The sequence below is a fragment of the Vespa velutina genome, chromosome 16, assembly GCF_912470025.1.
Source record: "Vespa velutina chromosome 16, iVesVel2.1, whole genome shotgun sequence".
In the NCBI taxonomy this organism is placed as follows: Eukaryota; Metazoa; Arthropoda; class Insecta; order Hymenoptera; family Vespidae; genus Vespa; species Vespa velutina.
Window position 1 is genome coordinate 4,737,814 of NC_062203.1, and position 26,113 is coordinate 4,763,926.

The 26,113-nt window shown below is 30.8% G+C and overlaps 4 protein-coding genes and 2 long non-coding RNA genes across 15 annotated transcripts in view; 3 read left to right on the forward strand and 3 right to left on the reverse strand.

Annotated features, from left to right (window-relative positions):
- LOC124954852 overlaps positions 1-4,464 on the reverse strand; it is a 4,889-nt gene extending 425 nt beyond the window's left edge. Inside the window, exons 1-3 of the long non-coding RNA XR_007102692.1 lie at positions 4,196-4,464; positions 2,040-2,237; positions 1-1,014 (exon numbers count right to left, since the gene is read on the reverse strand). The exon at positions 1-1,014 is cut by the window's left edge and continues 425 nt beyond it. This is a non-coding gene — a long non-coding RNA (uncharacterized LOC124954852). The remainder of the gene's footprint in view (positions 1,015-2,039; positions 2,238-4,195) is intronic.
- On the forward strand, positions 2,133-8,783 carry LOC124954847 (armadillo repeat-containing protein 1-like). 4 transcript variants are annotated; one of them, XM_047508408.1, is made up of 5 exons: positions 2,133-2,230; positions 5,331-5,517; positions 5,588-5,920; positions 5,989-6,198; positions 6,280-8,783. In XM_047508408.1, the coding sequence occupies exons 2-5, from the start codon at positions 5,416-5,418 to the stop codon at positions 6,451-6,453; spliced, it is 819 nt and encodes a 272-aa protein (XP_047364364.1). In that variant the 5' UTR covers positions 2,133-2,230; positions 5,331-5,415; the 3' UTR covers positions 6,454-8,783. The 4 variants fall into 4 exon arrangements, with proteins under 4 accessions (XP_047364364.1, XP_047364366.1, XP_047364365.1 ...); XM_047508410.1 differs by lacking the exon at positions 2,133-2,230 and adding an exon at positions 4,943-4,996; XM_047508409.1 differs by lacking the exon at positions 2,133-2,230 and adding an exon at positions 5,003-5,244.
- Positions 7,468-17,098, reverse strand: LOC124954844 (mitogen-activated protein kinase kinase kinase 13). 5 transcript variants are annotated; one of them, XM_047508389.1, is made up of 13 exons: positions 16,512-17,098; positions 14,891-15,057; positions 13,277-13,548; positions 12,946-13,132; positions 12,617-12,808; positions 12,110-12,536; positions 11,802-12,028; positions 11,382-11,709; positions 10,783-11,186; positions 10,469-10,690; positions 10,186-10,381; positions 9,949-10,072; positions 7,468-9,833 (listed from the first exon to the last, which is right to left on the reverse strand). In XM_047508389.1, exons 2-12 carry the CDS (start codon positions 15,028-15,030, stop codon positions 9,950-9,952), a joined length of 2,718 nt encoding a protein of 905 aa, XP_047364345.1. In that variant the 5' UTR covers positions 15,031-15,057; positions 16,512-17,098; the 3' UTR covers positions 7,468-9,833; position 9,949. The 5 variants fall into 5 exon arrangements, with proteins under 5 accessions (XP_047364345.1, XP_047364346.1, XP_047364350.1 ...); XM_047508390.1 differs by having other exon boundaries at positions 7,468-10,072; positions 10,469-10,687; XM_047508394.1 differs by lacking the exon at positions 14,891-15,057 and having other exon boundaries at positions 7,468-10,072.
- LOC124954848 (3-hydroxyacyl-CoA dehydrogenase type-2-like) lies at positions 16,500-22,319 on the forward strand. Its single transcript, XM_047508411.1, has 4 exons — positions 16,500-17,115; positions 17,551-17,766; positions 18,133-18,297; positions 18,407-22,319. The coding sequence occupies exons 2-4, from the start codon at positions 17,758-17,760 to the stop codon at positions 18,998-19,000; spliced, it is 768 nt and encodes a 255-aa protein (XP_047364367.1). The 5' UTR covers positions 16,500-17,115; positions 17,551-17,757; the 3' UTR covers positions 19,001-22,319.
- Positions 19,194-26,113, reverse strand: part of LOC124954842 (protein nervous wreck) — a 7,299-nt gene continuing 379 nt past the window's right edge. The window contains exons 2-22 of one of the 3 annotated variants that reach the window (XM_047508387.1): positions 24,863-24,960; positions 24,713-24,758; positions 24,499-24,584; positions 24,279-24,423; positions 24,013-24,149; positions 23,862-23,925; positions 23,656-23,784; positions 23,448-23,570; positions 22,780-22,883; positions 22,552-22,696; positions 22,398-22,475; positions 22,206-22,257; positions 22,012-22,115; positions 21,784-21,934; positions 21,558-21,721; positions 21,167-21,485; positions 20,872-21,086; positions 20,658-20,757; positions 20,448-20,570; positions 20,314-20,345; positions 19,194-20,141 (exon numbers count right to left, since the gene is read on the reverse strand). In XM_047508387.1, coding sequence (XP_047364343.1) covers positions 19,554-20,141; positions 20,314-20,345; positions 20,448-20,570; positions 20,658-20,757; positions 20,872-21,086; positions 21,167-21,485; positions 21,558-21,721; positions 21,784-21,934; positions 22,012-22,115; positions 22,206-22,257; positions 22,398-22,475; positions 22,552-22,696; positions 22,780-22,883; positions 23,448-23,570; positions 23,656-23,784; positions 23,862-23,925; positions 24,013-24,149; positions 24,279-24,423; positions 24,499-24,584; positions 24,713-24,758; positions 24,863-24,960 — 3,003 coding nt within the window. In that variant the 3' untranslated portion in view covers positions 19,194-19,553. Of the gene's footprint in view, positions 20,142-20,313; positions 20,346-20,447; positions 20,571-20,657; positions 20,758-20,871; positions 21,087-21,166; positions 21,486-21,557; positions 21,722-21,783; positions 21,938-22,011; positions 22,116-22,205; positions 22,258-22,397; positions 22,476-22,551; positions 22,697-22,779; positions 22,884-23,447; positions 23,571-23,655; positions 23,785-23,861; positions 23,926-24,012; positions 24,150-24,278; positions 24,424-24,498; positions 24,585-24,712; positions 24,759-24,862; positions 24,961-26,113 lie in introns of all 3 variants that reach the window. The other 2 variants (XM_047508386.1, XM_047508388.1) reach the window with 2 other exon arrangements.
- The window catches only part of LOC124954851, a 1,731-nt gene continuing 1,435 nt past the window's right edge, over positions 25,818-26,113 (forward strand). Inside the window, exon 1 of the long non-coding RNA XR_007102691.1 lies at positions 25,818-26,084. This is a non-coding gene — a long non-coding RNA (uncharacterized LOC124954851). The remainder of the gene's footprint in view (positions 26,085-26,113) is intronic.

Genomic DNA, 26,113 nt, shown 5'->3' on the forward strand with positions numbered 1-26,113 from the left:
AAATTATTTATCGATGAAATAAGAAAATTAACTTTTTTCAAAAAATTATTGTGAGAGCAAAAATAATTATTATATATTTAAAATATTATTATATTTTTTATGAAAATATTAAAATATTATGTTAGAATATTAATTGATATTGTTAGAAAGGGAAAAAAAAATATTTACTATATACACAATGGAGATGCGTGTTTCATCGATATTAAGAAAATGATGAATAATAATGTAAGTTCGCCGTACGATAAATATCATACTTGCGTGTTTGCGTGAATTGTTTTATATATCGTAGTGGCACAAAATGGCACGTAGCTTAAAGGTATAAACTTTAGGTCAAAGTATGTAAATTAGCTTTGTTAAATATCATTGAAAAAATAACATCGTGATGGGTGGTTTAGGTGTTAATTAAAATCAAATAAAATAAAAATGTGTAAAAAGAGATAAGCAGGGAGGATAAGCAATTAAGGCAAGATAAATTACTATCTATTTGGCTAACGAAACATCATTAAGAGATACTAATTGCTCCTCTTAATAGGTTTACGGTGCATCGAACGTTACATTTTCAACAACGAGATATCTCTCGAAACAATACCATTTCGAGAGTAGAATTGATATGACTTACACGTACATACACATATAAGTAAGTACATAAGCGTCGTGTATATTGGTGCGAATACATAACGTAGCTAGATTCGAAGAAAATTCTCAACGCATTCGTACCGATCTTACTTCTCGTATTACCATATTCCACTTCGGTGGTCATCATTGGAAAGTTTCTCCCTTTTGAAAAGAACACTCGGCTATTTCTTGTTCTCGTTCAGCGCATCTTGCTGATTGGCAACCGTAGAATACGGATTCGTGTTCCGTTCTTCATCGAGAATACTGCTACTTACATTGCTACGGTTTTTCCTGCAAAATCGTATCCTGGAATTTCTTTCAAGGCTAGTCGCAATATTACTACGTTCTTACGTAATATACGACTAGCGTACTATACTCTAGTGTCGTATACTTCACAACCTGCAAGTTGGACGTTCCGAATTTATCATTTTAGAGAATATTATAATATTATATTATATTAGAATAGAATACGAATATACATACGAATATATATATATATATATATATATATATGTGTGTGTGTGTGTGTGTATGATAATTTACATGTACATTTATTTGCTTGCTGATCGGATATATGTACACACGTATAAATAATCAATAGCAAAGTATATCGCGCGTAATATATCATATATGTACTTGTATTTGTCGACGACAGAGAATTAATCGCATAAGTTTTTCTTTTTGCGTCTTGATAAAAGGACCGATCAACGTTCCATCGATGTCATAATAAAATATTTCGTCGATATAACCGATACGCGTTCAACGGTTAAACGAGACTAATGCAGCGTCTACATATATATTATATAGTTCTCAATTCACATTGCACACCGAGAGAATACAAATGGAAATCGGTATTTCTCTGTCGTGAAATTGCATCTATCGTATAAATGTGTGTAGCTTCCCATTCATATAAATGTATAAAAATAATGAATTAGTATTAAAACGGTTTTTTTTTTCTAAAGAACATGACGCAGAAAAAGAGGTGATAAAATTTTATTACATTTATTTACTTTGTTTTTTTTTTTTTTTTTTTTTTTTTTTTATGGTAAGCTCGTTCACCTCGGATCTTCTATCGACATAAATCTTTGAGAGAAAACGTGACTCGATGTCTACGGCCGAATATATGACTCTATTTACGATCAAAAATAGATGGATGAACGAAGAAGAGAAAGAGACAAGAATGAAAGAAAAATAGAAAATAATGGAGATAAAAATTGAATATTTCAAACGTAACATTGAATTCGAGATGAAAGATAGATCAATATAATTTTGCAAAATGTTTTGGTAATGATTTTTTTTTTCCCATTTCTTATTTTCCTCTCTTTCTCTTTGTTTTTAATTTTTTCGATTAACTATACCTATATGTACATACACCAAGGACACACATAAATATCTTTTAAAGTTTCTACAGAAATTCTGCTTACTCTGAATAAACCTATCTGTTGTTGTGTGTATAGACGATTCCGATATTCGCGAGCTTTGTTCATCAGAGCGTATGCCTATTTACAGTTCGTCTCTTGATGTGTGCACACTGCAGCATCCGTGCAGAAATTCATCGTACCTGGAAATTTACCGAGGGCATCGTGTTGACTTCTCAATGAGTCCAGGCACACAGGTATGTTCTTCAAAAATATTCATAAAAAAGATATAATAATCATAAAATTGGAGGTTAATAAAAAAATATTTGGAACAAAAATTCCGTGTTTGCGATATAAAAAAAAAAAACTTGTAATGCTTCGTTTTATGCATCCGATAAATTTCCGTCGCTCATTTAATTATATAGAATATAGAATATTTTAAAAATGAATGGCTAATAGTTTTATCATTTTTTAAATTCTTCGTACAAAATGGATTGACAAATTTCATCAAAGTATCAAGTTTTTTTTTGGATCATTTGTTTGTTTGTTTAGTAAATAATCCGTCTTAATAACAATCACTGATAACAAAGTAATAAGTGTTTCATTCTAACTCATCTCTCTCATTCTGTTAAAAGCAGACATTTTTTATCAACGTCAGAGATTCGTTAGTGAAACTTCATGAATAGTACGAATCCTCGAGAATCTACTCGAAGAGTGATTAAGAAAGATAGTTAAATTACAATGAGGACCCGATCAATGATAGTGTCGAGTTATGATAGAAAAAATATCAGAGCTCATTGATTCGCGTGTCTCATCTAACAATTCAGATTGTTCCTTAAGATTACAAATTACTTTTTTTTTTATTCCAATAGTCCAAATAAGATGTATATTTGATTAGAAAGATTTTTGCAAATTATTTTATTGATGACATATGCATTAAATTAGCCAATAAATAATGTTGAAATTTTCTTTTTACATTTTAATTTTCTTTTTCTTTAGTATTTTTTTTTGTTGCTCAAAATTTAAACATAATGTATAAGGCCCAATCCAATATAAAATATTGTTTATATATATAATGCTATAGTAGTGGATTGTGGCTGATAAATAATATTGGAATTTTCATCATTTTATAAATAAACAATATTAGTATTTTTTATTAAAAATTCTTACATATTATTTAATGGCCGCAAACCAATAGATACGATTCATATATACATATATATATATCATTTTTATATATAACATTGTAGTCATATTTTTGTCTACTTTGAAATGAAAGTTGGAAAAATAAATAAAATATATAAATAACATTCGGCAAAGAGAATATTCGTCCGACCCTGTGATGCGTTCCTTGCGACTGACGACGATATCCACCCTGTATCGACCCAGCAACGCCCACCCAAAGAAGAGCTCCTACCATGGAGTACCGACCCATCTAGTACTGGCAACTCGTACAATTTCATCCAAAAATCTAAACGCAATGCGACGCACCGCATGCGGATGGCCTTCTTCTCTTCATAAAAGTTTTATGACTTTATGAAACGTTGTCTTTTAAAAAATCCACTTTTTCCTTATTTATTATTTATATCATAAAATATCTTATCCGATCAAATATTGAATCCTAATATACTTGGGATTACCCCATATACATATGCGTATGTATGTATGTATAACCTAAAAATTTATTTTTTTAAATTATTTCAAAATTGTAAAATAGTAAAATTAGATCAACTTCTTGAGATATATTTTTGATATAAAACAAATCATTTGCTTGTATGTAAATTAGAAAATTTATATAAAAAAAATAGATATACATTTACATGCTATGCCATATTTAAAAGGAAAATTTCATAAGATATAACTTACACATTTATTTTATGAAATAACATACAAATTATAATCATGAAATTAAATTTTGAAAAATCTTTTTAAAACAAAATATATTATTTACTCTTGTAGAAAAATTAGAGGATTTATTCTTTATTTTGTCAAAATAAAAATTTGACAAAATGTAACCTAAATTCCATTTTATGAAATAATTTATAAATTGTAGTCATAAAATTATACAAATTTTGTTGAGGATTATCTTTTTTCAACATAACAAATTATCTCCTTGTATAAAAATTCGAAAATTTCTATAAAAAGAAATATATATACATATATATATATATGTGTTATGTTATACATACATCGAATAAAAATTTATTATTGTACATACATACGTGTGTGTGTGTTGCGAGTGCGCATATATATGTATATTCCTTATCCACATGAATAAAAACAGACGTATTCTTATTTAATGGATAATTAACGAGGGCTCCACACGTTGTCTAGCAGTTTCAATGAAGAAAATACAAACACACACATTGATCGTCAACAACTTATAAATTATTACAAGAAACATATAGTTTTGCGAGAAAATATACGGCTTTCACATATGGCGCGGATAAAGGAAAGCCACTGGGAAAAAATCGCGCCAATTATGCAACTATGGCGCCGTCTGTCGTCACTACTAGGAATCTTTATTAGGGATCTGCATAAATTTGAATAATTAAAAAATGATTAAAACGGTATTAATGATAAAATCTTGAATCAGTATAGTAAACATTTTACAATTTCAATGTTCTTTTTCTTTCTGATATAATAAGTGAAAAATATAACAGAAATTTATATGTTCGATTTAGACGCCATATTATACTACTTGATACAAAAATAGATAGAATCCGATATTTTTATTTCAATTTGCTTAAATTTTCATCATTTTTCTTTTCATTTCTCATCTTATAATTTTTTTGGCCTATTCTTTAATACTTCTATAATTATTTTTACATGAACGTCAATTTTATTCATATAATTATTTATTGTCTTTTATTATCGCTATAAAACTGATTCTAAACTTTCTTTTTTTTCATTATCATTAGAAATTTTCTGAGCTATATGAACGATTGACTCGTATATGTAGTTATAGAAATCAAATGGAAAAGCATGTTTGGCGCTAGGAGTCAACTCGTGTTTTCTGCCAAGTAAATAGTAACTACTCATTCTACCAGCTCTCTTTGTTTGCAACGTGCACGTTCAACTTCCTTCTGTGATACCCTTTAATGTCGATTTAATTAATTTATTTTTATATATACTCAAATAATTGTTAGTTCTTAAAAAGAAAAAAAGGACGTTTTGTTCCTACTGTATTTTTATGAGTTACATTATGTTTAATTTACTTAACTTTTCTCGTGACAAATAGTGTAAGTTGTTGTTTATATTGTGAAATATGGTACATACTGTAATATTGGTTTATCAATGAAAATAAAAAAAAAAGATATATGTATGTATATATACGTATATATCTGATCATTTCAGAAGATTGAATGTTCTCAATCATTAAGTTTCATTGCTGCGGTGCACGGGTTTCCAAAATAATTCCCGTTTACGTTACGTGTACAAAATGGAAACGGAAGAATATGATAATCCTAAGGAAATAAGAGCAACATTAGAAACATATAAGAAATTAGCAGATGATTTTTCTAACCATGACACAATCTTAAAGGTAAAAAATATATTTTTTTTTTCAGTTCAATACATAAATACAATGTTATCACGTATTTTTGTTATTACAGGATAAAACGGTGTTGTCCTACATAGCATATATTCTTGAAGTACCTTATTTAGATATTATTAATCTCTCATTAGATATTTTGGAATTGTTTATTAAAAATGCTGATAATTATTTACACATAACCTCTACTTTTGGAATAAGGGAAGCCTTAGATGCTGTTGTAAACAGATTTATATTGAGCGAACCAGAAATATCTAAAAGGGCGCAACATCTAAAAGATAACATAGAACGTATGAAACCACCCATATATAATTTACGCAGTAGATGCAGAATCATCGAAAGAAAGAAATTAAAAACCCATGTAATTGTATTACATGTTCAAGGTTTATTACCGGTAAGTTTGTTTTTTCTTTAATAAAAGCTATCTTAATTAATGAGCTTTATGTTTAATATTAAAAATAGGAGACTAGATCTGAATTGGAATCAACATTGATCAAAATTGAGGGATTGATATCTCTTGTGATAGATGTTGAACATCAACGTGTTACTATGCGTACATTGAATAATGTTACCGCTAAACAAATTGCTGAAGCTATACAAGAAAATTTAGACAACATGGAGGCATGGCTAGTTACAAAAAATAAATTCAATCAAGAATTTCTAGTTAGACTGGTAATTTGCTTTTTATTAAATTTCCATTTGACACTTATGTAAAAATATTGAAAAAATCAATGAAAATTCTATGTCTCATAGACCCATAAAGAAGATACAGATGACATTGAAAATATGCCAGAATACTTACCGGAAGAAGAAGAGCAAGAAGATGGAAAAGAAGGAGTCGTATCTTTATTTAGTGGCTTAAGACAAAGTGCTTCGTCGTTATACAAATCTACGGCAGAATTTCTTCATAATTCCTTTTATTGGTAAATCATTATTGATAAATTAATTAATCAGTTCGAATCATGTTCGAAAATGTTCTGCAAATAAGAACATATTTAATGGATCTTTTCATTTATATGACTAAAGACTTTTAAATCAATTGTAATTATTTATTTATGATCTAAATATCACTTTTTATGGATATTTTTGTTCTCTTTAAATTTTTGTTTCTCTTTATAAGAGTATAGCATTATAAATATTGTAAAGATAACAAAAAGTCTCATGCATGTACCTATTTACCAAGTTCATATTTGAACTATAATGTACATACATCTCGAATTATCTCGAATTTTCTTAAAGAAAGATGTGTTGTAAGTTATGTAGAGTTATATGCGATCAAAAACAATTAAATCTTTTAAGCTTATTACATTTACTTATTTACTTAATTTATACTGCGTATGACTTCTTAAAAATAATATACTATACATCAACGTATTAATTATCAATTTTAGTTAACAATTTCAAACTATATTTTAATGTCTCAAAATTATACAAATTATATTTTAAATGTTTCAAAAGTATACATGTATCGTTGTTAAATGTTATAAAAAAGATTCGTAAAGAGAATGGATATTATGAATATAAAAAATGTGTTATTTAGAATAAAATATAATGATGCATTGTTCGATAATTATCGTTTTCTCTATTTTTTTTTCTTTTTTTTTTTTTCTTTATCTTCTTTTTCTTTTTTTCATATCAACAGATAAAAATATTAAAAATTTCCCTAAATAGAAAGAGCGAGACAATGACGATGATTCTATAAATGTTTAGGAGAATTGTTAATTGCAAAATACAAACTACCGTTGTATTTTTTATATAGATATAAAAAAAAAATCCTTTCGTTTCTCAGGTACTTTTTGCAATATTCTTATAGTCATATTGGATATATAATATTCTAAGTTAATACGTATAATGTATATGTACCATATAATGATATACTTAAAAATGTTTAAATTAATGTTAGTTTAATAAAATAGTAATTAAATCACAAAGTCACGCATGTTAGGCCGTATTAATGAACTTTATTATACATAACATTAATTTTTGTGTAGCATTTTTCTATTATCAAAGAATAATAGACTTAATCAAATTAGCTGCCAATGCATGGAAAGGGATAATGTACACACTCACATGTGTGTAGGTATCAGCATAAATATGTTGAATACAACATATATAATTCTTATACAAAGTATACCTCTACACACTTTATAAATCATCTTAATCAATTGAGCACATCAATACATTGCCTATTATTTTAAAGTACTATTCTTTTAAATCTACATTGTATTGTCCATATTTACAGACATATAATAATTGTCATTAAGGCAATCTGAGTTTCAAAGCAGGTACAATAGATGGATGCGAAATATTACGTTGTAAAATATAGAGTAAACTATATTTTACAGTCAGACGCGTATAAGAGAGCTGCGTAATAATTTCATTGCTTGTAATTTGACAGAATGAGTATATCGTCAGAATACAATTAAACGCTATCATCAAAATTTGTTTCTGAACTCAGATTTTATGACTTTTATATTTTTCTATATAAAATGATTTATTTAAATGGTAAGCTAGACTAAAATGACGGATTTCAATATTTTATATATATATACATATATATATTATATATACATATATATATATATATATATAAGAATCATTATTTCGTTCTAACGATGATCTAATGACTAAAAATTAGGAAAAATGCATGAATTATCTGCTTTGGGAAACAGAATGAGTATAAACAATTAAGTACAATGTGTGTGTGTGTATGTGTGTGTGTGTGTATTTGTGTGCGTATATATATATATCTAATATTGAATATGTCACCCGCGCGTTATATCTCTAATGACAATTGTACATATATATTGCTTTTATCAGCTCTTATTTATTCTCTCTTTTTATATTTATCTCTTTTTTTTCCATTTTATATTGGTGTTTCTTTAAATTTAGAATCATGTAAGAACATATACCTAGAACTTCGATTATCCGAAACTACTACGGGATTGATTTCTTTTAAATGAAGCATTTTTTCGGATAATCAAATTCAATGACAATACTCAACTTTATCATGTTATTGCATTTATAAAGGAAATCATTTTTTCAATCATTATTTTAAAAAAATTGAAAATATACGAATATTTTAATTAAATTAATAATAATACTTTATTATAAGTTCTTTTCAATTTGTTTATACACTTAAATGTAATATTTCGAATAATCAAAATTCTATTAGATGCCATATTATGTTTCAGGAATTATTTTGAAAGACTATATTTCATATATCTCTATATATATATATATATATAGCAACTATCTTTTCGAATTTATATAAATTGACGCGCTTTATACAAATGGCCATCAGTACTCGTGTCACGTTAATTATCTAATTATCGTTAACATTTGTTTTTCTCTTCGTTATTCGTGAAAAATACTTTCATTATCCGTTTTAATGTGAAACCTCTGCTCCTATGCAAAACATTTGCAACATACTATTATTTAATCTACTTTCGCATGCTATTCATAATGAAATTGTGATATTGTTCTAAATAGTTTATACAAAATAAATTTGTTAAACCCATCATACAAATTACTGGAATGATCAATTTGTTAATGCACTCAGATATTTGTACAGGATATATAATCCAAAGTCTTATCGCATTGTACCATTACTGATTATGACTTACCAAAGACAATGTTTATTTGGTATACTAGAAGAAAAGCTACTTTTATAATTGTATCTTTATATCAGTTGAACTTATGTCAAAAAATTATTTCCACGTCGTTTACAAAGGTACAATTTTACGTTATACAACACAAAGGAACTATAAATAAAGGAAATAATCATAAAGAAATGAAATGATCTTGTATGGAACAAGATGAATTGACGAATTGATGATTTACTGATAGTAAATCATCAATAGTAAATCATAATGTATACATTGTTAATGCGTTCAACCTGATGCACTAAATACATAAATTTCTATATATGATCTATATCTATGATATAAAAAAGATGTCTCAATATTCAATTGCTAAATAAATACATCCTCATAGCTTTGATGATTTGAATTATCGATTGTAGAAAAAGAATTGAACGAATTGAATAAATGTATTGATTTTTTTCAAAATTGTAAAATTTAACAAACATGGTAAAACTTAATAAAAATTCAAATTCCTGTCCTGATATTATTTTATATATTTGTATGCATATTTGTTATTTCTATTTATTACGATCTTATTTGTATAATCTATAGATATATATGAAATTATATAGATTTTGTTTTACTTAGAAATTATGCATGGCCGATACAATCTAAGAAATATATACCCTGAAATAGACAAGCATCTGGAATACGTAATATAAGCTGTAAAAAAATAAGAATAGATGAAATATGATTACTTAAATGACCAATATTGCAGGTGACATTATATATTGGAAATCATTCTTAAATGAGATGTAAAAATGATACTAATACGAACTCTATATATTACTTTTCAACCTTATTATGTTAGCATTGTTTGGTTGAGATGCAATAGTAATCTCACTGACTTCATCCGTTTCCGATTGACTTGAAGAATCCGATCCATCATGTATTCCTTTTCTCTAAATAATTGTTAAACGATATGAATACATTAAATGTAAAATGACTTAAATTTATAATTTTCAATTGTCCATGTAAAATATAGTCGTTTATATATATATATCTTTAAATTTACCTTTTGTGAATGATGAATATTGCGAAGGACCCTTTGAACGTCAGGATTACTTTCTAATGTAGAGGATTGACTGGACGGAGGATGTGAATATTCTGAAGTATTCTCCTCGTCAGAGGCCAATACTCCTTCTATTCTAACGGTTGCTTGTTTAAATCTTCTTAATCTACAACCTGGACCAATTGGCCTTCTTGCAATACTGAAAATGTAGATAGATATTTTTATTGACTTCGAGATCACACGGACTTTCCCATTTGGATATAATTTATTTTAAAAATGAACGTACCTTCTACGTCTAAGAGTATAACTATAAGTATAATTTGGGTCTTCTCCTTCTTCATCAGACCAACTTTCCTCGCAAGCATCATCCTCTTCACGATCGCATAGAGTATTTACAAATTCCGAACAAGACCTTACTCTATTCTCAGACTGTTCTTGTGATATATTTAATGTACTCGCGACGGAACAATAGTTCGCTGGCAGTTTCGTAGGCTCATCTTTAGCCCTGCTACAAAACAAAACATTTATTTTATTGACTTCTGTTTATGAAATAACATAATAAAATCACAGATAATATCTAAGATTAAAAGTTGTTAATACCTATGTGATTTTATTACTTCATCACAATTTCCATTATCCATAGGTGAAATAAGACGATTAGCATTTATAATTTCCGTCACTTTTCTACCGAGAGTCTCAAGATTATCATCGTCACTGCAGTCTGCTAATCGTTCATTTCCATTCGTATTATTTTCATGCTCATGGTCTGGACTAGAACAAGAACTAGACTGCATTTTACAATGAGTTTCAGACAAAATTGGATTCCCATTGAAATATTCTATAGATTGTTCGGCCATAGACTGTTTATCGATACCATCTATTAAAGATTTTTCTGTCACTGAAGAATTCATTGAATTTTTAATGGAATTCACAACGTTTCCACTTATATCCATTAAGTCTGTTTGAGTCTGATTGTCAACCAGTCTCGCCATTATTTCGTTGCTCTGGAATAAATGGTACGCCTTCACTATTCCTATATTATGAGGTACTCTACATATTTTTTTTTTTTTTTTTTTTTTTTTTAATATAACAGAATTACTTCAAATTAATAAGACACTTATGAATGCATTATAAGTACGTAAATATTAAGTATATAAATAATACTCTCCCCCCCTCCCACCTCATAAAATTGTGTCTACCTTTCTCTCACGATGAGGACTCGATCTTGGACTACAGCTTGCACCACAACCAGATCCAACTCTTCGATGTCTATATTTCCATTGCTTAAAATTATTATTATTCGATGCTAATACAGTTTCTGGTTGATTCGCTTCGTTCAACTGTGTAAAAGTGGTAGCTTTAGCAGGGCTTAATGGATAATCAACAGGAGACGACGGTGTAGTAGGAGTTGAAGAGGTTGAGAACTGTATTGTGGGATTTCTTCTGCGATATAATCTTTCCTGTGCTTTCAAAAGTGGATGTACAAGACGTTTTTTACATTGCTTATATCCCGATTGTTGTTCTCTTCTACAAATATGACATAAAGGAAAAGAAAAATGTTTGAATGGTTTAACGTGAATTGTTTCTCAATGTAAAAATTGTCAATAAATATATCTTACTTTATCACGTCTCGTTCACGCTGTTCCAGTTGCAATAATACAGCGCTTAATTCCAAATAAAGATTATTAGTACGTTCAAGTTTACGTTCATAATGTTCTCTTATATCCTGAGCGTGCCTTAATTCATCTTCCCTTCGTCTAATTAAATCGGCCTCGAATCGAGGACTACTAGAGCTATTTGATTGCATCTGTTTCATATGAACTCTTATTTCTTTTTTCCAAGATTGCTGCAATTAAAATGGTCATTTTATTTGATTTAATTTGATTGAAATTGAATCTATAAATATTGATTATAAAGTTAATCTTACTTGAGATTTAAAATATTCATCAGATTTTGTACAGAGTACTTCCACAGCTGCAATTCCAAGATGAATTTCAATATGTTTAAAGGAAGGTCTGTTACGAGGTTTAGCTGACCAACACTGTTTCACAAGTAATCTGTATCCTTCCGGGCAACTCGCTGGAATGGGCAAATGAAGAGAATTGTTTCCTACGCCCCAAATAATAGCAGAAGAATCAACATCTTTGTAAGGTATTTCTCCGCTTAATAATTCCCAAAGTACGACGCCGTAAGACCATATATCAACTTTTTCAGAACAAGGTTCATTTCTAATTATTTCTGGAGCCATCCATGCAACAGTTCCAGCAAAACTCATTCTGGTACTAATCTCATTCCATTCTCTGCTAGTACCAAAATCACTGATTTTCACGACCTCACCTTGACCTATTAGAACACTTTGTAACACAAAATAGTATTATAAAAATATATTGATATGAAGGAACATTATAAATAGAATTTAATACGAAACGCTTACTTTGGACTTTTGAGATCTCTATGTATAATTTTATGTGAATGAAGATAAGCCATCCCTGCTGCAATTTGTTTCGACCAAGATACCAATCTGGTAGGTGGGACTGGCTCTCCAGCTCTTAATAAATCATATAAAGGTCCATATGGGCAAAACTCCATAATTATACAATAGCATGGTGCTTGTGTACACACTCCCCTAAAAATATTACGACGCATTAGAATAGATATAAGAGAATCTTATTTCAAATATTTCTATAAAAACTTTTATATATAAAAAGTTTTAAGATATAACAAATATATATATATATATATATTTTTAATCAATCAGCTTACTTAAATTGTACTATATTCGGATGATTTAATTTTCGTAAATGCCGTATATCAGTCTCTCGTGGTTCTCTTACTTTTTTAACAGCTACTACCTCTTTGTTCAATTTACCGCTAAAAACTGCTCCCTGAGCTCCAGAACCCAACCATTTAAGTTCGCTAATAGATTCAAATGGTATTTCCCAATCATCAGCTATAATAAAATATATAATTTATATTATTTGTATTATATGCATTTGTATACATTACTATATAATATGTCCATTCATATGCAATGCTAGTCATCATAAGTTATGATATTTCGCACGCATAACAGAGACATAAAAATGATGCTCACTTTGATGTCCTTTAATCTTTTCATTGACAGCAGCCTTTGATAGCATAGTCCATACAGGTCGCATACATCCTAATATTCCTTCGACCCAGCTCGATCTTTGAGCGTCTAAACTAACAGATCCTGAGGTACATTTGGTTGCAAACTCGCTACAATTACTGTTGCTGTCCGAATTCGTTTGATTGCTATTGTGTATTTGAACTTGCGTATCATTAATAATTGGTCCTCCTGCGATTCCACTTAGTTGACCTAACTCTTCCTGAATGCATAGCATGCTAAAGCATAATCATAAATTATTTCTAGTTATTTTGTCAAATATATACCATATCATATTATTTCAAACGCATGTGACAAAGAATGTTATTGTTTCCTTTCGATTAAAAAGAATTTCTACCCACTAGCATAGTTCATAGAATTCTAAAAGACTTCAGATTCTACCTACCGCTCCATACATGCTCACGTATGCACGTCACGTTTCGTGACGTCGTACGCATCGCGTGCACGAGCTGTGTACTCGCGCACGAGACGACTCTTGCAATACAACGAATAACAGTCATTAATAATGCTGCATTATAAATGAATCGTCGTTGTATAATGACAAGAGACATTTTAATCACGTTATAAGGATAATTTCATTTAGATAAGAGAATCGAAAAAGATAAAAAAAACATCGAACTTTCTTGACAGATCAAACGATACGGTAGATTTTGTACCGTCCTTATCTGATCGATCTACTATTTTGTATGTGTAGGTTATTCGTGAAACGTCGATGACGTTCATTTTGTTCGACGATCGTCGATTTGTAAAATATATCATTACAATTCTATCGTTTCATTTTTAATCGCGTATCAAAGAGAAATTATTTACTAAGAGCTCGTCCAACCCTATTAAATTTATTTTCGAGCTCACCTCTTTGTATCAACGTTCTTTGGTATATCGACGGCGACGACTACATCAGGCTGTACTTGCACTTTCTTGGAAAAAAACCGCGCGAGAACCATTGTGCTATTCGTAATACATGCATCAAAAGGCCAACGTTTCGTACGCCGGATAAAAACAACACCTTACGATCTATTTCTTCACGCACTTGACAAAAGGAAGTAGATTCGGGCCGAGAAAATATGTACAAAGTAATACAAGATAAACGCCATACACACAAACATACCGAAGCGCGAGATAAACTGATACAATCTGCCGACAGAGGGCTAACGTTCATTCTCTCTCTCTCTCTCTCTCTCTCTCTCTCTCTCTCTCTCTCTCTCTCTCTCTCACTCAATAAAGTTTGATTTACAACAAAACATGTGACTCTTCATTCGGTTTAAACGCAAAAATTTTCAAAAACAAATTTCATCTGACACAATGTAGATATATATATATAAATATATATATATATATATACATTTCATCAGGCATATCAATTTGTATACTTATAATAATTTTGAAAATAATATTAAACGATATCATATATAGATAAAATATAAATAAGATCATAGAAAAGAGAAAGAAATTTATATGTAAACTTAATTAATTATTACAAATTAGAAATAACAAGCTACTCTTTATCAAATTATTTTCCTCATCTTATATTAACATTAAAGTGTAATGTATTTTTCACACCTATTCGTAAATATGTGTGCCTCTGGATGAGAAGTGGATAAGATGACTTGGCTCACTTCGGATGAAGTGACTGGTTCCTGAGACTCAAGATTAAACATCTCAGGTTGGGATATCTTTTCGGCTTCAGCAGGAGTACGCATTATTGTCTGCGAATTGATATTCTAATCCTGAAAAGGAATAGAGGAATGATAAACAAAAAAAAAAAAGCTATAATAAGATAATACACTGTCAAAATTCAAATGGTTATTCATATTAATCAAATACATTTTAAAGAATGAAAATGTATAACAGAGGTTTCTTAACATTTTTTCCTTTTAATATATATTATTTATTATGCATTGTAACTTTCAATGATTATAATATTTACATTATTTTATACATATGCATCTATAATTTATCTAATATGATATAATTCATAAATACTTTGGACTTGTACATTGTTCGTAATCGTAATATTTCTTTAATAAATAGTCGGCTGTTATCACGAAGAACGAAACATATTCCTATCCAAGAATGCAATGTATCATAATTCTGTTCTACATCCGTGCATTGAAATCACTCGATAAAGCCGGTGATCGCAATGCGAAGCCTACTTCGTAATATTCAACATCATCGAATCCAACCCCAAGAACTTATTATTACTATGATATATAACATCGTGGTCATCTTATTACTTAACGATTTGACTTTAGTTACAATAAAATAGGATAGCCGTTAAAAAAAAAATAATGTTAATCGTTAAAAATCTTCATAAAATTTTCGAGTTTTAAACTTTTCCTTTCTTTGTAACGTCGCGGCCATTTCAACATCAGCCTTGAATTTCGATCTATGAGATACCGATCTAATCGACTGTGAAACTAACAATAACAAACTATGAACAATTGACTGAATTAATTTAAAAGTGCATATCTTTTTATTGTCATTCATAATAATATTTGTAAACAAGTTGAAAAACGTTGATTATAAAAATGAATTTAAATCAAATGAATAGGAAAATAGAAAGAACAGTGATTATAATAATAATAATAATAATAATAATAATAATAATAATAATAATAATAATAATAATAATAATAATAACAACAATAATAATAACAATAATAATAATAATAATAATAATAATAATAATAGTAATAATAATAATAATAATAATAATAGTGATAATAATAATATTAATACTAATAAAAGGAAAGGAAAGAAAATGGACGATGGTGTTAAACAGGAAGAAAAAAAGAAAAAAAGAGATGAAATTTGGGCTAAATTAAAAGATAGTGTAAACGCATGGAAAATAAAAAGCGTCATAGCACGTTCAATACGTAACCTGGCCATGTCGTATTCGAGGAATAAAAAACATAGGCATCGCATGGCATCGACCCCTTCCGGCTACCGAGCGACTTACGACGGACGAATCAGCGGTCTCGTGGGAGGACAAAAAAAGAAAAAAAAACAGAGAGGGAGAGAAAGAGAGACGGAGAAAGAAAAAAAAAAGAAAGGGGAACGCGTCGAAGGAGTGAGAGCGCAAGCGGGTACGCGCGCGCTGCTACACGCGCAAGTGTGTCCGTGCGTGTGACGGACGCTTTATCGATTCGACGAGTTTAATGCCCAATCCCTTTTTCTTTACCTGCACGAAGAGTGCTTCTTCCCGAGATGATAATTTTTCGTGAATCATTCTGAAGATCGCTTTTCTTTCAACGTCCCAATGATAGACGTTTTTGCGATCCATTTCTTTTTCTGTTAGGATCGTCCAGACATTCGTAGTCCTTCTCCTTTTATCCTTCTCTCTCTTGAAATTTTCTCGAGTTCTTCTCACCTTTGCTATACTACACAAAGAACACACCTATTATCGAATATATCCCCTTCATTCTGAAACAACACTACCCACTCACGACCGTATCGCAACTGTGACCGAATAGCAAAAATTATTATTATTTCTGTTGACAGTCATTAAAGACACGCGCCATGTAAATCTACGCGACGACGAAGCGCGACACATACGCGTCCAACGGGTACTGAACAAAATGGCGCTATTATTTTGCCTCCTTTCGACGCTAGGGTGCGCCACGTACGATTCATAATTACACTCTTTGTTGCAAAGTTGTTCGGAGTATTACGAAATGCACTTTACATCGATACGAAAAAGATATAAGTACTGTTATTAGTAGATGGAATAGGCTTTAATCCATCGCTCTTACTGATTGGTTAATTAAAACTTCATCACTAACGTGGTAAGTTTCCTTTTGCGATTTACAACTTATGTAAACATTTTGAATTTGTTGCTATTTATTTGATCATTTATTTTCAAATCTAATTGTGTCCATATAAAAATTTCTATGATGTGTTAATCGTTTTTTCGTTCTTCTTTTTTTTTTTTTTTTTTTTTATTCAAAAATATATTTGTTATCGTTAAACAATGTTATATTTATCAAGTAGAGAAAAAAGCTAATATATTTGAAAAGAAAACACTTAATAATGAACACCGGATTATGTTCTTTCAATCATGATTTTTTAAATTAAACTTTTCATTTTTCTTTTTAAATTCTCTTCAAAGATTTAAGAAAAATAATTACTTTGTTCTCTTCTTGATATTATGTAGCATACATTTTCTTTTTCCTGTACGTTAAGTTTAATTGATCTATACAGATTATTTCTTTTTATTATAGGCCACGCATCTGTTGTGGGGTTATGAGAAATTGTAAACCGTACTACTACGCAAACACGACGTACGAGTCAATGTTCATATCTTACAATTATTCGGTTCATTAGTATTTTGAGTCTAATCAATTTACTCTCTCTCTCTCTGTCCCTTTTTATTCGTATCTGAGTGTAGTTCATTTAGAATTTATATTAATTTGGCTTAAACGTCTACAATGCTTAAGGTAATTATTTTGGGAATTATTGTTAACAATTGATAGCAATTAAGATTATTATAGTTAACTTCAAATTATATGATGTGCGTTTAAAATGAGAACAATCAGAACACAGAGCATTAGACATTATTTTTATTTTAAAGTATATTTTTCTGCACATTTATGTACATATTTTAATAAAGACACATAATTGTATAAAACGTATTATCGTAAAATATTTGTTTTAGCACCAAGTTTGTTGCACCAAAGATTATACAAAGTATACAACAGCTGTAACAAATAGACATATAGATTAGATTCTATAATTATATATTAGAATGTAATAGTTTCTAATAAGGTAATTGAACAAATGTATCAAATTAAAAAACATTTCAGAATACGGTAGCATTAATAACCGGTGGAGCCTCTGGTCTCGGTCGCGGAACTGTACAAAGATTTGTCAGAGAAGGTGCAAAAGTTACAATTGTAGATCTTCCTAATTCGAAAGGACAAGAATTTGCCGATCAGTTGAAAAATCAGGCTGTGTTTGTACCAACCGATGTAAGATTACAAGTTAATCTTGCATTTATTAAAGCTCTATTTAATTATAGCATTTACATAATATAATTTTCATATATTAATTTTATATACGAGACGTATATTTTTGTAGGTCACTTCGGAAGAAGATGTAAAGAATGCTCTAAATATAACCAAGGAAAAATTTGGCAAGTTAACTGCAGTTGTAAATGCAGCAGGAGTAGCAATCGCTTATAAGACATATAATTTTAATAAAAATAAACCACACGAATATTATGATTTCGAGAGAGTAATTAAAGTGAATACAATTGGAACTTTTAATGTGATAAGATTAGCCGTTGGTCTTATCGGTGAAAATACACCTAACGAAAATGGTGAGCGTGGTGTTGTAATTAATACAGCAAGTGTGGCAGCATACGAAGGACAAATGGGACAAGCAGCGTATTCTGCCAGTAAAGGTGCTATCGTTGGAATGACTTTACCAATCGCGCGTGATTTGTGTAAACAGGGTATACGTATAGTTACTATTGCACCTGGATTATTTAATACACCATTACTATCAACTTTACCGGAGAAAGTACGTAGCATTTTATCCAAAATGATACCTTTTCCTCAAAGATTAGGTGAACCTGATGAATATGCACAATTGGCACAACATATAATCGAAAATCCACTTTTAAATGGAGAAACAATAAGGTTGGATGGTGCTCTCAGAATGCCAGCTTAAGTCTAAGGATCTTTGTATCTAAACACATGCTCTTTATAGATAAACGATGCACATTGGATAGGGCTACTGTAATAATTTTGTTATGATATACATACATATATATGTATGTATATATATATATACATACATATGTATGTATATATATATATATATACACATCTATGAACATGTTAAATAAAACAATTGTCTCTTATACATGCAACACCATTATATTCTCTTAAAATGTACATGAACCACCAAAAGATTTTCTATTACAGATATCGACAATTCTTTTTGTTACCTTACAACTGTACATAAATGCCTCGCAAATTGCAAAAGTCGCAACTTCTTGATTTATATATGTTACTAGAGTGTTGCCTAGCAAAAGAGTTGTGTACGTTGTATTAACATAAAAATCTTTGGTTGTTTGGTTAATTCATTAGTCTTTTTTCCCAATAACCTCGGGAGATTTCCAAAACTCCAACAAATGCTGGAACTTGTTCTGATGATTTTTTGGAAGAGCCCATTTATTTGTTAAGGCAGGATAATCGGTATCTCCGAGGTATAGTCATTCCTAGGCATTCGATTCTTTTAAATTTTGAAGCTTTTCTAATTGGTCAGGTTGTAATTCGTCAGGAATACTTGCCCTCCCACCACAAACTACCTTTTCAAGTATAATAGCAATCTCTTCTGCTTCCTGTGCATCTATTACGGTGCCTCGTGACGGAATTGACTGAGAGTTATCTGCTGTACTCGGGCCGGACGTTGAGTCTGCTTCGCTACCAGAGCTACTACTCAATGGAAATGGCGCCGAATCTGTTGGCAAGTCATCTACCGTTGATTTCTCTTCAATATCCTCTGCAACTTCTGTAACTTCTTGTTCATCGTGTTCGTTCATAATGACAGTAGCTTCCTTGCAGTCGCTTTCGTTCATATCTGTGGTAACACTTGACGGTAAATCTGCTTCAGAACTTTCCGTTGATTTCACCGTATCATCCGTATTTTCATTTACTCCTGGAAACGGATGTTCAACTTCTTCCATTGGAGTAGCTGCTGTAATAACAATTTGTGCGACACCCAATCCAAAGTCTTCTTTCACATTTTCTGCAGTATCGTCCGTTACATTTCCCGACAATTGTTCCTCCTTTTCGCCAGCAATAGTCTGTTTGAAAAAGAAAAAAAAAAAAAAAGAGAAACGAAACAAAAAAAAACAGAAAAAAACGTTCGCCGTTAACGTTCAACAATAAATTAAAAATATTATATAGCTATTTTCGCAGAATTTCCTACATTTGAATCAATTTTATTCATATGCTCGTTAAAGCGAGTATCTTTACCTTATCTTCCACATCTTCGAATGCTTCCACAACTAGGATAGTAAGATTCGAATAAATCATATTGCCTTTTTATATAAGTTTTCTTAAATATACGAATATGTGATTTTATAGATCCATTAACAATGATCTCTTACCAATTATTCCAGGTGGCTCGGATTTCTCTTCTTCAAATTGCGAGCCGTAATGTTCTTTTTGACCCCTTGTTAAATTTATCACAAAACCACTTTGTTCTTCTTCGGTTTTAGCATCGGAAATCTCTGAATTAAACGATATTGAAAGTATTCCATCATTTTTTCTTATCGCGGTATTTATAAAAGGCAAAAGAAAAAGAGAGAAATGTTTACCATTTGAAATAAATTGTGCGGCTTCTTGTTCCAGCAAGAATTCCGGCACTTCGGGCGGTGTAAAGACAGGTGGAGCAGAACTCGGTGGTGTCATATCCTCCTAAATTAAGAAAATTGTCAAAATTCTTTCATCAAAGATATATTCGTTTATACGTTTATCGAGATATAGATTTATACGTCATTTATACGTTTGTCGAGATATAGATTTTCAAACCTGAGGAGTCAAAGGTGAACCATCGGGAGCACATGGTTCGACAACAAGAGACGGGAATAATCCTCGGCATCCTCGTAATTCTCCTTCCCACCAGCCATCATCAACATCATGCGGTTCTTTTCTAAGTACTTTAACGATATCACCTTCGAGGAAACTAAGTTCTTCTTCGCACGTAGCATCGTAATCGTAAAGAGCGATACAATATTGATCGATATCTGTAATTAACTCGATCATTAGATAACGCATCGATCCGTATGAAAATTAAAACGACATATTTCTTTTTACAATAACTTACCACTTATATGATTTTGCATTATCGCCTCTTGTTCGCCTTCCTGTTCTATAGCGGGCTGTAAATTAGCATCGGGATCAACGGCATCGTGATCGTCTAAAGTATAATCCACAGAAGAGAAGGATATTTGTTGGACGAGGCTAGGCCCTTGAGAAGAAAGGCCAGAAGTATCCGGTTCTCTTTCAACGTCCAAATAATTCTGTGGTACGTAACCTTCTTCCCCGCGATAATTTCGTGCCCTCAACCAACCATCTCCGTCGCCTTCGCCAACAACGTCGAGTTGTTCGCTCTCGACGATCGACAACTCGTCTGGATTTTGTGCCTAACGAGAGGATTGATTCTCTAAGTAAAAAGAATGAACTAAAAAATTATTATTACAAAATGTCTTATTCACCGTATACGAATATAATGCCGTGCATTTGTATATTTGTTGAACAGGAGCAGGTTCTTGCGTTTCTACTTGTTCATCTTTCTCTTCGTTTACCCAATCAACAGACATTGGATCGTCCCAACCAGCAGTTAATTGCTCTATCCGTTGTTTCTCTTGCTCGAGTAAAGCTGAAACACGGTAAAACATTATTTCTTTAATTCGTACAGAGTTCATAATGACGGATACCTACCATCGACCTCCTCGCTGTCGTGCCTTTGTCTTTCTTCTTGAACCTCTTCCTCTTGTTGTGGTGCATTACGAGTACCAGGTCTTTCTACTGTCGTTAAATCGCTACCACCATCGCCATCACTATCGTAGAACGACTCCGAGGAAGGATGCTCCTGCTTAAAAGTATTTTTGTGTAAGACAGAACGGTTCTATTATGATTCGTTTTTACTACAACATTCTTTATTATTACCCCTGCGCCAGATGCATCAGTTCTAACTGACAAAGAACTGGCCGATCTTGGCATATCTTGGACACTCAACGTTTCAGCCTCTTGAAGCCATTCGTCGACGTTTACTAAACGAACAAAAAAATAATATTTTTAAATTAATTTTGAATTTCTTTCTGTTTCTATTATTTACTCAACAATTATTTTGTTTAACCGACCTCCGCCATGTCGAAGACATTCTATTCTTGCCTCTGCTTTTAATTTCGCCGTCTATCAACCGAAAATTTATATACATATACATATATGTGTGTGTATATGTATATACACACATACACATACACATATATATATGTATGTGTATGTATGTATGTATAAGAAAATGAGAAATTTTATGTGATATTAAATAATACCTCTGCCCGGCGAATACTATGTTTTAATTCATCCATTTTTGTATCTACATCAGGGCCGTTCGGATCGCTAGGATCAGTCTATAAAATAAATTTTAATTAACACGTCTTTTTATAGATCTACGTCGTTATAATAAACAAAAAGGCTTTTCTTTACCTTCTGTCCAGATTCCTTCAACTGCTGAAGCACTTGTAATTTTCGATTATTTTCTCGTATACTAGCCACTTCACGAGCGATTCTCGTCGACCAGCGACGTGCTTCTTTACCCAAAGTAGTAGCAGCAGCATGATCAGCAGTTATCCTGTTGTAAAAAATAATCCACTTTGATTTGATTATCATGATCTATATAAGAATTTTATTTGATCTCAATAATATGATACGAACCTATCTACCGGATCACTATCGCAAGGTTCAAATTCATATTGTATGTGCTGCTTTAATACAGGATAATATAGGCAGCAGCATTGTATATTATATTCCCTAGTGAGCTATAAAAAAATCGATATTAATTTAAAATCCTTTTTAACATAATTTTCAACGACATCATACCCATACACCTATGTAAATCCTTTACTGCAAATATTACATGGGTAATGTACATAAATGTAACTTAAACAGGATATCCCTGTAAGACCATACACTTAACTGCAATTAGTAAGTCATGTATATACATAGTATATTCATATATATGTATATATAGACATACGTACACTTACGTACATAGCAAGATCTTCTGCGAAAAAATAATAAACACTACTTATAGATTCATTTTTATCGAAAAAGTAAAAAATAACTACTCTTGGTTTCTTGTTTATTTAAAAGTAAAAACGTGTAACGAATTACTCTTTCTCTTTCTCTCTCTCTCCCTCTCTCTCTCTCTCTCTCTCTCTCTCTCTCTCTCTTTCTCTTTTCGAAATAATATGTTGGATGATTACTTTATTAGATCAATCTTTTTAAAAAATTCTTGTTATGTACTTCTCGAGTTCGGTCTTGCAAAGATATTATACACACACGCGTACATCACACGTGAGTGTATGTAACATCAATCGTACCTGTTGAGCTTGATCGCGAATTTTGCCAAAACTATTTTGCGTTGCCAGGCATGTTAGAAGTTCTGTACGACCCATAAGAGTTAGATATTCAGCTACTTTATCGTAAACGCCTTGTTCCAAATACTAGAAAATTCATTTGTATAAAAACAACGTACTAATGATGGAAAAATATCTATAAAGAAGAAGAAGAAAAGTTATGTATTCTTACTTGCATAGTAGATTGTAAATCAACTACAAAATATCTATTCTGATGAGCATTGGCAGCAGCAAGACTAAGTAGATAATCATTACGAGCTCCTGTTGATTTTTCTTCCAAAGCATCGCGTTTTGAGCTTACCTAATTTATAATATAAATTTGTATAATACATCATTTGTTTAAATTATTTTCAGACAGGTCAAATAATTTAATGTTACCTTAGCACTATTTTTTTGCAGTGACGTTATTGACTGAAAGAAGGAACCCTTCTTTTTCTTTAATCTATGTGATATAATATAATAATAAATAAATGCAATAAATAATAAAAATTGAAGTATATCGTATAAATAAATAATTGTAGACACATACTTTTCTTCTATATCTTTCGCCTTATCTCGAACATCATGAGCACTGTGTTCCTCGTCGAAGTACAATTTTTTCGTTTTATCGACATCTTGTACACAGGCTTGTAATTCTTTTTGTACTATCAATAATTGGTCGATTGCCTAAAAGATAAATGAAAAAGAAAAGATCGTGTCTACTCGAATAATATTGTGTACTATGCGCGCGCGCGCGCGCGTGCACACACACACACATTTATTTTTTGGTATATATATGCCCTTATTAAAATGTACCTTTTTTGAAATTTGAATTTTGTGCATTTTTAAACTTTTTGCGTCATCGGCAATTTGTTGTTGAAAAACTTCAACGGCTGCTAAACGAGCTCTCGCGAGTTTTTCGTTCTCCTCAAGTACCGTTCTCCATACATTCCACATATTCCTATAATTTATAATGTTTCCCACGTATTTAATTTCCCGTACCAATCATGAGTATTAGATCATTAGAATACTATACCATTTTTCATCTCCCCCTTCAACCTTGAGATCCGGAATGTTTGGTATCTTTTTATTCAAATATGCGGAAGATATTTTGAGTAATGCCTAAAATATTTTGATTATAATATATTCGCGCATAAAACATTTGATCACGTTTGAAATGTGATTTATTTGTTTTTTTCTTTTTTTTTCTTTTTTTTTTCATGACATAACGAAATACTTTTTAAACTTACCTCAGAATATGACTTTTCGATCGCGGATTTTTTAATTGTAAAATTACTGAAACAAGTTTTTGATTGATCAAATTAACATGTTGTCTAATTATGTAATAATATTTAAACGTCTTTTTATTTAGTAATAAGTTTCGTTCCCATTGAACTCACCGAATATCTTCCAGCAAATCGCACTCATGTTGATTTTTTGCTTGCAATTTTGCAGCCTGTTCTGTGTGTACATTCTTAAGAAATTTTGCATAATTTCCCTAGAAGATCAATACATCGGGATAATTTAAAAACTATCATCGGATGTTTGAATTTTTCATGTTAAGAAACTATAAGTTAGGTAGGATATATAACGATTACGTAACGCGACCGACGATGCACTAGATTTCCTAATTCTTCTTACATTCTTACATACTAGCAATAAGAACAATAGTTGAGATTGTAAGAAAAGTTTCTGGAGTTAAAAAGTATATGGAAAAGTTTTGTCTATTTTTTAAAATATGAAAGAATATAATGAATTTATTAAAAAGAAAACTTTAACTTTTCCATTAATATTAATAATTTTTTTCCATCTTTTTTCTATGAAAGCTTCAGAATTCTTTTCCGATAAAACGATTCGTCCTTGGTAGCTAAAAACTGATTCAACATACATAGATAGAGCTTAGATCCAATAGAACGATAAGTTTTCTATTACAATTCCTAAGATATCTCGATCTATTAAATGTTATCTTATCAAAATGAAATGATCACGAAACTCGTACTTAAATGATATCATTAAAGATCGAAACATTGACAGATATGATGGATGATAATGCAAAGTGGGTCAGAAATTAGATTGTGGAAGCATCGAAGAATAAGAACGTTTTTGATATTTTTCTATACGAGCATTTACGCAACATCTTTCACGCAGGTTGATCCTGTTTGATTTCATAACAGCATATCCACGGGTCCTTGCCCCGATTACCTACGGAACTACGATCATTTGGCATAGATTCGTAAACGTGCGCCGAAGCATGCATTGATTTTCTCATCGTGGTGCCGTCGAGGCGCTGCTTACGTCGATTTTTGCGTACGGTGACGTCGAAGATCGATATACAGAAAGATAGAAAGGGTAAGAGAGAAAGCGAGTAAGAAAGAAAGAAAGAAAGAAAAAAAGAAAGAAAGAAAGAAAGAAAAAAAGATAACTAAGAAATATCGGCTAAGTTTTATCGGCTAAGAAAGTGACTATGAAAGATATAGAAAGCTGAGTATGCGCAAGAAGTAGGGAAATCCGGTAAAGTTCATTGAGTATGACGATGGTAATAAGGGTGAAGGTTGATTTTAAAAAGCAGAGAGAGAGAGAGAGAGAGAGAGAGAGAGATGTATAGCTGTATATAAAGGAAGAGTAAGGAAAAAGAAAAAGATAAATGAAGA